At 34.1% G+C, this 13,650-nt stretch overlaps 2 protein-coding genes across 2 annotated transcripts; one reads left to right on the top strand and one right to left on the bottom strand.

Moving 5' to 3' along the window:
• Positions 1-5,888: 5,888 nt before the first annotated feature.
• LOC117928424 (putative glycine-rich cell wall structural protein 1) lies at positions 5,889-6,614 on the top strand. Its single transcript, XM_034848311.1, has one exon. It carries the CDS (start codon positions 5,889-5,891, stop codon positions 6,612-6,614), a length of 726 nt encoding a protein of 241 aa, XP_034704202.1.
• A 2,541-nt stretch (positions 6,615-9,155) lies between these two features.
• On the bottom strand, positions 9,156-10,133 carry LOC117928423 (uncharacterized mitochondrial protein AtMg00810-like). Its single transcript, XM_034848310.1, has one exon. The coding sequence runs from the start codon at positions 10,131-10,133 to the stop codon at positions 9,156-9,158; it is 978 nt and encodes a 325-aa protein (XP_034704201.1).
• Positions 10,134-13,650: the final 3,517 nt, after the last annotated feature.

Below are 13,650 nucleotides of genomic sequence, written 5' to 3'. Positions count from 1 at the left end.
GTAAAATTTCTTGGTCTATCATGTACGAGAAACCATTAGCTAAAAGAGGCATTTCTTTATATTGACATTTGGTGTTCAACCACAATGAGACGATAAGTTTAAATTAATATAAATCTACAAATTAAGTCATTAAGTGTGAGATCTCATGTCCCACTTGAATCCCAATCCACTATATTATGGTGAAGTCAAATGGCAAATTTGGGTAGTTTACTATTAAATTCTATACTTATAAGAGAATATGATTTTTTTTTTTTAAAGTAAAAAGTATTTTTATTTCATCATTAATGTATTTTTCAATAGAATTTCTTTAACACTTTGTTTTACATGTTGAAAATTAATAAACCTAGTAAAAAAAAGTATAATTGTAACTATGGTTTATTACGATATGGATATTCCTATCAACATTTAAATATGTGCATTAGGTGGAATACCAATTACCAAACTCATTAGGTGAGAAGGAATTGACTACTCCACTTTGCAAATTTATCTTTTATATTGGCAACAAATTGCCTATATTATATTCAGTGATAATGCCATTATTGTAAAGGAAATTAATTTTATAAAATTTCTTTGTCTATCGTATAAGAGAAATTATTAGCTAAAGGAGACATTTCTTTATATTAGCATTTGGTGGTCAGCCATTATGAGAATATGGGTTTAAATTAATACAAATCTATAAATTAAGTGATAAGTGTTAGATCTCTTGTCCCACTTGAATCCCAATCCACAATAATATGATGGAGTCAAAAGGCAAATTTAGGTAGTTTACGATTAAATTCTATACTTATAAAAGAATAAATATGATTTTATTTTTTATTTTTTTTAAGTATGAAGTATTCTTATTTCATCATTAATGAATTTTGCAATTGAATTTCTTTAACACTTTGGTTTACATGTTGAAAATGTCTTTTTTGAGATAGGAAATGGTGCACCAACTTAATATTACTTTCACTTAAAAGGCAAAAAAAAAAAAAAAATGTAACCACCTACTTATGTAGATATTGTTTGTGTTAAATCGTGCAATAACCTACTCTCAATTATGTAAATATTATTTGCTCCAAACTCAAAGGATCCTCATATTTTTAAAATATATCTATATGATAAAGAGAAACTCATACTTTCTTTATCTAAATTGAAAGATTATAATTACCATTGATGTGATCACTCATGTCTCATAGAATTATGAGGTCAAACAAATAAATATTTTTTATGGGACCAAATAAATTACCCTCACGCAATCACTCATGTCCCACAGGATTATGGGGGTCAAACAAACAAACATTTTTTTATGGGACCAAACAAATTACCACACTAAGTTGGGAGGCTCTAATATCATTTGTAACAACTCATTCCCTTTCCCTCATGTAGACATTGACCATTCTAGCTTCAATAGGTCTTCATGACTTTAAAATGTGTTTACATAGTTATATATACTTCATTTGAATACAACGTCCTCATCATGTTTCAAAAATTATAAAGTCAAACAGACAAATACTTCATATGGGACCAAATTGATAATCGATTTTGATATAATTTATAATGGTCCACTACTACTAACTGTGTATCTACATGATGAAGAGATCATCTTTCTATCATATAGGGTTGTAGGATAAAAACTTGTAGAAATATTGTCCACGTTGATCTCAAAAGGTCCTCATGATTTTAAAACATATTTATATGGTTAAGAGGAACTCACACATACACACACACACACACACACACACACACACACAAGGTCTTTAATTAGATGATAATTAATAAAAATTCTAGCACAAAATCCACCCACAAGACGGGGAGATGAAATGATGCAACAACTTGATATCACTTTCAAAAAAAAAAAAACTACACCACAAACTAAAAGGAAAATGTGGAGATGGCCATCATATAAGCATCTAATTAAATAAAGCCTTCCACAATCCTAATTTAGTAAACAAAGTAATTAACCTAGTTAATCTCTTAATCAGTGCTTCCCCTTTATGTACTCCAACACTCATTGGATTAGAAACATGAGGTGCCACTAAGGGCTTGTTTGGAAATTATTTTTAAGAACAGTTTTCTATTTTCAAGAAGAAAAAACATAAAAAATTCATTCAACAATCAAAACCTGTTTTCTATTTTTCATTATTAAAAATAGAAAATATGGTGTTTTCAAATAACATCTTTGAGTTATTTTCACTTGTTTTCTAAGAGCTATTTTAAGAAATAATTATATAAACGTGTGGAATGATTAAAAATAAAATACATATAAAAATTATTTTTAAAACATATTTAAAAATATTAAAAACAGATTAAAAACATTGTAGATTTCCAAATAAATTTTTACTCTTCAAAAATCAAAGAACAATTTTTAAAAATTATTGTCAAAAACTATTTTTCAAAATTGTTTTAAAAAATAGTTACCAAACAAGCCCAAAAAGACTTTGTCAATGATAATCAAGTTTTATCTCAATAAACAATACCTATATGTAGTTACTGTTAATTAATATAATGCGTTCATATAAATATAAATAACCATTATTATGAAAATGGTAATTTACATTATTATGAGAATAGTAAATTCTCTTAATATGCTCTCTATGATGGTTCTATTTTTTATATTTCAAAGTAGAAGATATCTGCATATTTTCTTTAACATAAGCGAAAGGTATTTAATTACTAAAACTTAGCTACAAGGTTGCAATTTAAATAAGTTGGAAAGGATTGTTTAATATAATTAAAAGACAATCAATTCGGTTATAATTTAATCTAATTTATAATCCAAGCTATTCAATACAAATCCAATTTAGTCTTATTTTCTTAACTATGTCTAGATTAAGTTTGGATTGATTAGATTAGATTTGAATTCATTGGGTTGTTTGATTCAATATCTACCTATAATATATATATATATATATGTATACCTTTCTAGAAACCAAAAAATTGTATGATATAAATATAATTTGAATTTTTTCTTAAGAATTTCAAAAAGAAAATCAATAGAATAAATATTATCATATAAAATAATTTAAATTATAAATGTTTTAAAAAATTAATTTTGATAACAGGAATTGAACTCTATGAGATATAATCTCTTGTTGCTCCTCAGTAGCTCAATGGTAGAACGATCAATCGTTAACCTACTCGTTATAGGTTTGAATTCTACTTGGGGAGATTTGATTCATTCTGCATTAAAAAAAAATGTATTAATACTTGTATGGATCTGAGTTATCCAAATTTAATCTTAAGTTCGAGTTGAAAAAACTTAAGAAAAGTTCATTGTAACCCAACTTAAATATTAAAAATAATTATCTAAATCCTTTTAAAATCATATTAGATTGAGGTTTGATGCATGTGCTAATACACGTAAGTCACATCTACGCCTATAAGTAGAAGGGATGTTGTTAGGAGCTTTGTCAATGCCTTGTTTCAAACGTTAAAACTGTCATTTTCGGGACATACATACAAAACCAGTCAATGATTCCTATAAATATACTCAAATTCCAACACCCATAGGACACCATACACGAGATGCCACCATAAGACTTTGTCAATGATGATGATAAGTATTATCTCAGTAAACAATACATATATAGATATATAGACTTATAGTTAATGGTAATTAAATATGATGCATGCGCACACATATACAAAACCATTGACAAGTCCAAAGAATTGACAACTCCTATATATGTTAATTGCTGGCTGGCTGGCTGGCTGCAATACACCACCATAGTGCTCCATTGCAATGATTGAAACACTGCAAAAGCAAATGGCAAACAAAGAAAAATGGGGAAGCCAAAATAGAATGCCCTTTGTCATTGTAAGGTTGCAGACATGAAGGAAGGGGAAGAAGCACTAACATTTGTAGTGGAGAATTTGGGTAGGTGAGCTTGGTGGGGGTGTTTCATGTTTGTGGCCAAGCTTATTTAGGTTTTCTGAAAGTAGAATGGGTTGAAATGGGAGGTGGGCGGCACCAAGATTTAGGGACAACCCATGGCTCTAGGGTGTTCTTTTAGTAGAGGTTGGGGACTGGTGAGGGATGTGTGGTTTAATAATCAAACCAGTAGAGAAAATAGCCACTCGCTGTATTATAGAAAGTAACTTAAAATTTTAATTAAGGAAGAGAAATAGGTGAATATTTTGGAAAACCGATCACCTCCTTCCACCTTAGTCTTGATAAAAATGGATTGGGTGAGATATAATAGAATTAAGTGTGAGATCAAACAATAGCTCATCCCACCTGGTCCTACTCCATTATTTATAAATAAAATTAAATAATTTTTTGTTTTCATATTTCCTTTTTGAACACATATATTTATCATAAAAAATAAAATATAAAATTGATGGATATGTATTTATAGATTATATTCATTAGAATATAATTAGAATTGAGTATATAGCAAACCTGTGGTTGGTTCCTACCTTAGTATGAATTACATTAAAGATAAAAAAATACATCTCATTTTAAAAATAATAAATAAATAAATAAATAAAAGGAAAATTGAAGGTAGGTATGTAAAAAATACTAAATACATGTGATGCGGAAAAAGAAGGGTACGTCCTTATGTACTCCACTCTCATGATACATGGACACATGATTCTCATTTTTTTTTTTAAATTATAATTATAATTTATTTTTTTAATCTAAAAAGTTAATTGATTCATACTTACCCTCACACTTCACTCTTATTATTAAAATACAAATAACTTAATATTTAATATCATTGTATCATATTTAGGGTTAAATTAGATTAAATTCTATTTAGATTTAAGTCACTTAAATTTTATTTCATAAGGCTAGTTTAATGTAAACTCCTGTAAAACCTAAAAACATTTATTGAAAAATTCTAAAACATAACCCCCTTATATTTTAATCAATTAATCAATAAGACTATGATAATTAAATTATATTGAATCATATTTGTATCAATTACTACACAAGTAGTTGCAAGATGAGGATGAACCAGGAAAGATCGATTTATGGAGAATTAGGGTGTGTTTGTGAAAAGACATCTCAGGTCAAAAGAGGAACACAAACCTTAGGGATTATTTAGTTCCTATTTTCAACAATCGTTTTTTGTTCTTGAAAACCAAAAACACAAAAAACTTATTTGAGAAAGGGAGTGTATTTTTATTTTTATTTTATTTTTTGTGCTCTCAAAAACCACTTTTTTTAAAACAATAAAAATATATTTTCAATATTTTTTCACTGTTCAAAGAATAAATTATTTTTCGTATTTTATTTTCCTTCTTTTTATATTTTCTCAGCTATTTTTTTGTATGTTCACAAATGTGAGTTCCACCTAACCACCACACCCCACCCGCAAACCCTTTCTTCTTCCTTAAATTATTAAAATTAATATACTTACACATGGTGACAAAGTTATTCTTTGTTTAAGAAAATTATAACTGGTATAAAAATTTTAAAATGGAATAATTTTTTAAATTTAAATGAATTGTACCTATGAAAATTATTTATATATTTATAATATCATGTTAACGAAAAAAAACACTTTATTAATTAAAAAAATATAACTTCAAATATATTTTTTGTTTTACTTATTTTTTTTTAAAAAAAATTTATTAACTCAATCAAACATTTTTTTTTTCCCAACAAAAACCATTTTTCAGAATTAAGTTCCAAACGTAATATTTTTTCTCAAGACACAAAAAATGTTTTTTAGAACCATTTTCAAAAACTACAACCACTAACTCAATTCCCAGTTCTCTATTAATTTGCAGAAGAAGCTACTAGAACCTCCATAAACAAAGCGATATATGGAGCTCCAAAATGCTTATAAATAGGGACACTTCCTACATCTTCCCTCACAACACACAAGTAGTAGCTAACTGGTGTGATTATTTCTGATACATATATAGGGAGTGATTCTCAACTTTCTTTTCCCACAATGGGGAGTTGTAAGGTGGTGGGTTTTGCATTCTTGGTTTTGCTCCTCCTGGATCTCTCCTTTGCTGCTAGAATATTGAAGGAATATGGCGCCGATGGAGGTGGCGGAGGAGGTAGTGGTGAAGAGGGTGGCGGGGGCGGTAGTGGTTCCGCTGTCGGAGCTGGTTCAGGCTACGGTTCGGGTAGTGGTTCAGGGTATGGTGGTGCTGATGGGCACGGGTATGCAAGTGGTGGAGGTGGAGGTGGGTGTAGCGGAGGAGGTGGCGGCGGTGGGAGAGCTGAAGCCCCCGGGTCTGGATCAGGCTACGGTTCAGGAAATGGATCCAGTTCTGGTTACGGGTCAGGAAGTGGAGGGGGGAAAGGTGGCGGCAGCGGTGGTGGTTCCGGATCTGGTTCAGGGCTTCGTATTTCTGATCGGGATAGGAATGCAAGTGGCGGAGGCCGAGGTAGCGGTAGCAAAGACGTTAAAGGAAGTGCATCATCAGGGAGCGGAAGTGGGTACGGAAGCGGGAGTGGTGGTGGCGAAGGAGGTGGGGGAGGAGGAGGAGGTGGAGTCAGTGGAGGAGGGGGCGGAGGCTCTGGGTCCAGCGGCCGGAGTGGCTCTGGATGCGGATCAGAGAGCGGAAGTGGGTACGGAAGCGGGAGTGGAGGTGGCAAAGGAGGTGGGGGAGGAGGAGGAGGTGGAGGCAATGGCAGTGAAGTTGGTCCAGGATCCGGATCCAGATGAGCGGAAGTGGATCGGGATTTGGGTCAGGAAACGGCGGCGGAGAGGAGGGTTTACCCTGAAGTTGAAGAAATGACCAATTAGTTAATAAAGCAGGCTAAGGTTGACGAGTGTAATTAAATTACCATCATACTTCATTAATTTTCACTTACAATCTAAATGAAATATTTTACATTAATATGATATTATGGAGAATTCGAAATCTCAATGAGGGAGGAGGAAATAATAAAAAAGCGACACAAAGAGTTTAATAGTCATGAGAGAAGAGAATGAAAGGAAGAAGAAAAAAAAATTAATAGTCACTAAATTATCGAAAATGTGGTCAACACCGGTAGAAGTAGTAGAGTTTAAAAGTCACTAAAAAAAAAAATTAAATCTTAAAACTAAAAATTTCTCAAAAAATTAATTATTGTAAAATAAAATAATGAAAGGAAGAAGGAAAAAAAAACACGAATGCTAAGAGAAAATAGAATTGTTATTTCATTACTAGGTCTTCTATTTTTATAAAAAGTCAAGAAAAGGTTTGTATTAATATGGATAATCATTCACAATTTCTCACAATCCAATAAATTCTCATGTTATATAACATTCCCTCTTAAATGATTATAAAAATATGTCTCGTTAAAAAATTACTAGGAAAAACATATTAGAAAAACCTTAGTGAAAGAAAATTTGTATAATATTTTTTTAAACTTCTATGATTGCCTCAATAAAAAACTTTATTAGTAAAACCTAATGAGACAAAACCTCAACGAAAGGAAAAATAGTATAGTATAGTGATATCCTTATTAATTTATTCCCCCTTATGTTGATATGATATAAGTTTTTTGAGTGGCAATACTTTTGTGAATAAGTTTGTTAAATTTTCGCTTAATCGTACTTATTGAACATAGATTTTACTACTCTTTTAAAGCTTATAAATGTAAATAAACTTGAATATATATGCTTAGTTTCATCACCCTTAAGGCATTCTTCTTTAATCTACATGATAAAAAATAACAAAAAAAATAATTATAAAAAAGTGTTGTTACTATTGAAAACTAAAGAATGAATGCAACCATAAGAGAGAAGAGATAGCACCAATCAAGAACAAGAATAGAGAAATCCTGATAAAAATAATTTAGGGATCCGTCATGAAGGTATTGAACTATAAAAACACTGTGAGTCAACGGGTAAGAACATCCATACAAGCCATAAGAAACAACATAATGACCTTCGTTTAACAAAGATAAGACCTAATAGTATGGCCAAATCCAAGAAGTTGGAATAAGACTTTGTGAGTTGAATCGAGTTGTACCATCAACAATCTAAGGGCAATAGGGTTAGCCATGAAAATTGAATGGCTCAAATTATACTATATATCATTTGGAGCTCCAAATTCACCATTCCGTGCAAAAAAAATGATACACTTTTCCTCTAAAACTCAATTAAATTATTTTCTCTTTTTTTTTTTTTTATCTCTCTTTTTCTCTCTTTTTGTTTTTGGGTCGCACACCTCTTGGTTTTTTAGATTAAACTCATAGATGAGTCCATTTATTGTTTTCAGATTAAATAAACTCATAGGTCAAACACCTCGTCCTACTCCATTATTTATATATAAAATTAAATAATTTTTTATTTTCATATTTCCTTTTTGAACACATATATTTATCATAAAAAATAGAAAATAAAAAATAAAATTGATGGATATGTATTTATAGATTATATTTATTAGAATATAATTAAAACTGAGTATATAGCAAACTCCTGGTTGGTTCCTACCTTACAGATAAAAAAATATATCTCATTTTTAAAATAAAAATAAATAAATAAATAAATAAAAAAAAAAGAAAGTTGAAGGTAGGTATGTAAAAAATACGAAATACATGTGATGCGGAAAAAGGAGAAGGGTACGTACTTACGTACTCCACTCTCATGTGAATGCATGGACACGTGAGTCCCATTTTTTCAGTGTGAAAGGTTAAGACTTACAAAGTCAAAAGTAGTAGTCTACTTTGTAGTTCCCAAAATTGCATCAGATGCCGGTCCACATCCACCCGCAACCACTAGTAATTCACTTAAATTCCAGAATATTACTAAAAATGATATATTTGCTAATTAGCTTGAACCATAACTCTAGAGGGTGTGTACTTACTAATATAATATGATTATAAAATAAACCAAAGTGGTGTTCTTTTTTTTAATTTGATACTAAATACAAGTTACTTTCAAATTTTTGTTGTTTATTTTTTTTCTCTTTTTCTCTCTTTTTGTTTTTGGGTCTAACACCTCTTGTTTCCAATATTAAACTCATAGATGAGTCCATTTTAGGAATCAACAAACTTTAGTAGTTCATGGATAATGAGCTAAACTAAAGGTGTTTGATAAACACGGTAAATGACTGAAATCCTCCTTACCGGATGAGGAGATAACTCTTCATTATATACACGATAATTACAGTTGTAAACTCCTACATAATAGGAAAGAATCAAATACAAATATTGAGCATATCCCTACAACTATACAAGCGGATATTATGCTAATAGAAAAGGAATGCAGCACGTATCATGGAGAATTTGATTCTCCCTTATCACCCCCCTGCAAGGTGAGCGTGGTAGAAGGGAGAACGTTGAGCTTGCTTCGAAAGAGATAGAATTGTGGCTTGGTAACTCCTTTGGTCAGAGAATCAGCAAGCTGTAGATGTGAAGGAACAAAATCAATTTGCAAAGTGCCTTTATCAACAAGTTCACGAACAAAATGGTAGTCGATTGCAATATGTTTGGATCGAGGACGAGTAACCGGATTGACTGCCATAAAAATTGCACTTTGATTGTCACAAAGAATTTTAGGTGGCACTAAGAGTGTAACATGAAGGTCCCGAAGCAACTGAATAATCCATGCAATATCAGCAGTAGCAACAGCTAAGGAGCGATATTCGGCTTCTGCACTTGAACGAGAGACAGTGCTTTGTTTCTTAGAAGACCAAGAGATTAAATTAGCTCCAAAAAAGATAGCATAGCCAGTAGTAGAACGACGTGTATTAGGACATCCAGCCCAGTCCACATCAGAGTAGCCAAGAAGATCACGAGTGGACTGTTTGTGAAGTTGAAGACCATGATGAGCAGTGCCTTTAACATAGCGCAAGATACGCTTGAGAGCACGAAAATGATCCTCGGTGGGAGCATGCATGAACTGGCAAATGGAGTTGACACTGAAGGACAAATCAGGCCTGGTGATTGTGAGGTATTGAAGAGCACCGGCAAGAGAACGAAACAGAGTAGGGTCGGAGAATAGAGTCCCTTCGGTGGATAGATGCTGTCCAACAACAAAAGGCGTAGAAATAGGCTTGGCATCAATCATTGAAGCACGTTGCAAGAGATCAAGAGCATACTTCGTTTGACTGAGAAGTAGACCCTTCTCATTAGCTTGGACTTCAACGCCAAGAAAATAATGAAGATCACCCAAATCCTTCATGGAGAACTCGTTGGAAAGCCGAGTAATAAAGGTGTGAACCAGAGAAGGAGTACTTCCAGTGATGATCATGTCATCAACATAAAGAAGTAAGTAAACAATACCATGCGAGGAGTGATAGACAAACAACGAAGAATCAACCTGACTAGAGTGAAAACCAAGTTTGAGCAAAAATGAGCTAAATCGATGAAACCAAGCTCGAGGAGCTTGTTTCAAGCCATAAAGAGCACGTTTTAGACGACAAACATGCTGAGGAAACTATGGATTAGTGCAGCCAGGCGGTTGTTCCATGTACACCTCTTCGTGGAGAAAGCCATGAAGAAAGGCATTTTTAACATCTAGCTGATGTAAATGCCATCCAGAATTAACAGCCAAGGATAGAATGATTCTGACTGTAGTAGGACGCACCACAGGGCTAAAGGTGTCACCAAAATCAAGACCATGAACTTGAGAAAATCCTTGAGCCACAAGACGTGCCTTATGACGCTCAATAGACCCATCAGAGTGAAGCTTTGTTTTGAAAATCCAGCGACAACCAACCACATTATGATACTGAGGACGAGGTATAAGAACCCACGTATCATTTTTCTTCAGTGCGTGAACTTCATCATTTATAGCCGAGAGCCATTCAGGGTGCTTTGCAGCAGACTTGAAGCCTCGTGGCTCTTTGAGAGCAAGAAGAGCCTGAAACAACTGAGAAGAAGATGAGATATTCATAGCATGATACAACCGTGGTTTGAATATACCAGCTTTCCCTCTAGTAATCATCGGATGGCTGGAAGTGGTCACACGAGGAGAGGACAAAACTGGTGAAGGAGTGGTCGAATCTGTAGCAACAGAATCCAAGAGAGAGTCCTCATCAAGAGGAACTTGCGGACTAGGAGAAGAAGTCGAAGACAAGTGTGGAATATCATTGCAAGGCAGACACAGTGAATTCGAGAAAGATGGTGAAGACAAAGAATCTGAAGTACTAACGTTAGAAGAACTAGAAACACATTCCTGAGACTCAGAAAAATGAATATAGTCAATGTTAGATGGCAGATTTTGCACAGAATCACCATTATAGGGAAAGGTATGTTCATAAAACTGCACATGTTGAGAAACATAAACACGATGTGTCTTACGATCTAAGCACCGAAATCCTTTATGAAGGGTACTGTAACCTAAAAAGACACAAGGAGTAGATTTTGGAGACAATTTATTAGGTGAGTAATCTCTCAAATAAGGGAAGCAAAGACACCCAAAAGTACGAAGCATAGAATAATCGGGTTGCTTACCAAACAGGAGCTCATAAGGTGTTTTGCCAGCAAGAGATGGTGACGGGAGTCAGTTAATGAGAAAGACGACAGTAGAGAAGGCCTCAACCCATAAGAAGAGCGACACACGAGCATGAAACATAAGAGTAAGACCTGTTTCTGTGACATGACGATGCTTACGTTCGACAATTCCATTTTGACTAGGAGTGTAAGGACATGCCAGACGAAGATCAATGCCACACGAATGCAAATGAGAGCGAAATTTATTATTAGTAAACTCAGTTCCACCATCACACTGAAATGATTTGATTTTGGCGGAAAACTGTGTCTCAATAAAACGTTGTAAATTGATGAAATTATCAAAGAAATCAGATTTGTGTTTTAAAGGAAATATCCAACTAAATCTAGTACAATCATCAATGAAAACCGCATAGTATCTATATCCATTAAAAGAAGAAACTGGTGATAGACCCTATAGGTCACAGTGTAAACGATCAAAAGGCATAGCACAACGTTCATTATTTAGAGAAAAAGGTAAACGGTGGCTTTTGCCGAGTCTACAGCCAACACAAATTTCAGAATCATTGTTCACCAATTTATTACTACAAGAAATAAATCCTAATTTAGAAAGAAAAGCAATAGTACGATAATGCGGATGACCAAGGCGAGTATGCCATAAACGAACAGATGCTCGCAGTGAAGAAGTAGTGGACACTAAGGCATGATGACGACGATCCAACACGTAGAGACCATTTTCACATTTTCCGACTCCCAGTACCACTCTTGTGACCTGATCCTGTATGGTAAAACCAGAAGAAGAAAAGGTAACACAACAATTATTGTCTTTAGTAAGTTGACTAATAGAAATAAGATTTTTCTTAATTCCAGGAACAACTAAGACATTAGATAAAAGAAGAGGACTAGATGGAACAAGAGATGAAATGGAACCAGTGTGAGAGATTGCTAAGGACTGACCATTGCCAACCATGACACGTTCATTACCAGAATAGACAGTTGGTTGATCCACACCTTCGGTGTCACTAGTCATGTGGGACGTTGCACCAGAGTCAGGGAACCATTTAGAGTCATTAAAATCCTGAATCGAGCAGGCAGAAAAAACCTCAGCAAGGTTAGCTGATTGCTTCTTCTTGAGTTTCAGGAAAGTCCAGCAACGTTTAGCCAAGTGGTCCTCTTTGTCGCACAACTGACAGTGGATGGAGGAGTTGGATGATGACTTTGAGTTGGCAAACAGTGTAGGAGAAGCTGAAGACCAATGCTTCACTTGCTTATGACCAGCCACTTTGGAAGTTTGCTGCACAAAATAAGCAGAGTTGGAAGATGAATGGGAAACTGACCGTTCAAAGATTTCATGGCTCAAAGCTTTCAGAACAATTTCAGCAAAGGATGGTAGAGGAAGTTGTGACATCATGGTGGTAGAAAAGATCTTGTAGTCGGGTCCCAATGCGCATAGGTACCAGTGGACTTTATCCGTGTCGTCAATGGGACGTCCAATAGCAGCCGGTTGATTGCAAAGGCTTTTGAAGGTGCGAGAAAACTCAGCAATGGACTGAGAGCCACGGTGCATCAGCTGGAGTTCATCCTTGAGTTGCAGTTCGCAAGTCTTTGATCGGTGTGAAAATGAGACTTCAAGCGCATGCCAGGCCTCTTGGGAGTGACGGAAACCCAGTACCTCACTCATAGATTCCTCTGTGAGAGAAGAATAGAGTAAACTGAGCAGTGTCTGATCGGTATGCAGCCAAGAGGTATATGCAGGATTGGATTTTGGGGTGCCATAAGAGGTAGTAATCATGGGAGAAGGAGTCGTGATGCTACCGTCCAAATAACCAAAAAGCTCTTGACTAGCTAACAGAGGAACGAACTAATTTCTCCACAATAGATAATTGGAGGAGGTCAGTTTAATGGTGAGCATATGCACCATTGTATTGAGCGGAAGAGTAGGAGGTGAAGAAGACGAAACAGCCATGGTCAGAATCGAAAGAAACCTTGCTCTGATACCATAAAGGTGTTTGATAAACACGGTAAATGACTGAAATCCTCCTTACCAGATGAGGAGATAACTCTTCATTATATACACGATAATTACAGTTGTAAACTCCTACATAATAGGAAAGAATCAAATACAAATATTGAGCATATCCCTACAACTATACAAGCGGATATTATGCTAATAGAAAAGGAATGCAGCACGTATCATGGAGAATTTGATTCTCCCTTATCATAAACCAAACATTTCCACCAAGTTAATGTTCATATTTCAAGTATGTTGGATTTGCATGAATAACAACTTTTCAAAACTCTTTGTCAAATTGCTA

Source organism: Vitis riparia, chromosome 13 (assembly GCF_004353265.1).
Source record: "Vitis riparia cultivar Riparia Gloire de Montpellier isolate 1030 chromosome 13, EGFV_Vit.rip_1.0, whole genome shotgun sequence".
Lineage (NCBI taxonomy): Eukaryota > Viridiplantae > Streptophyta > Magnoliopsida > Vitales > Vitaceae > Vitis > Vitis riparia.
This window is presented reverse-complemented; position numbering and strand designations above follow the sequence as displayed.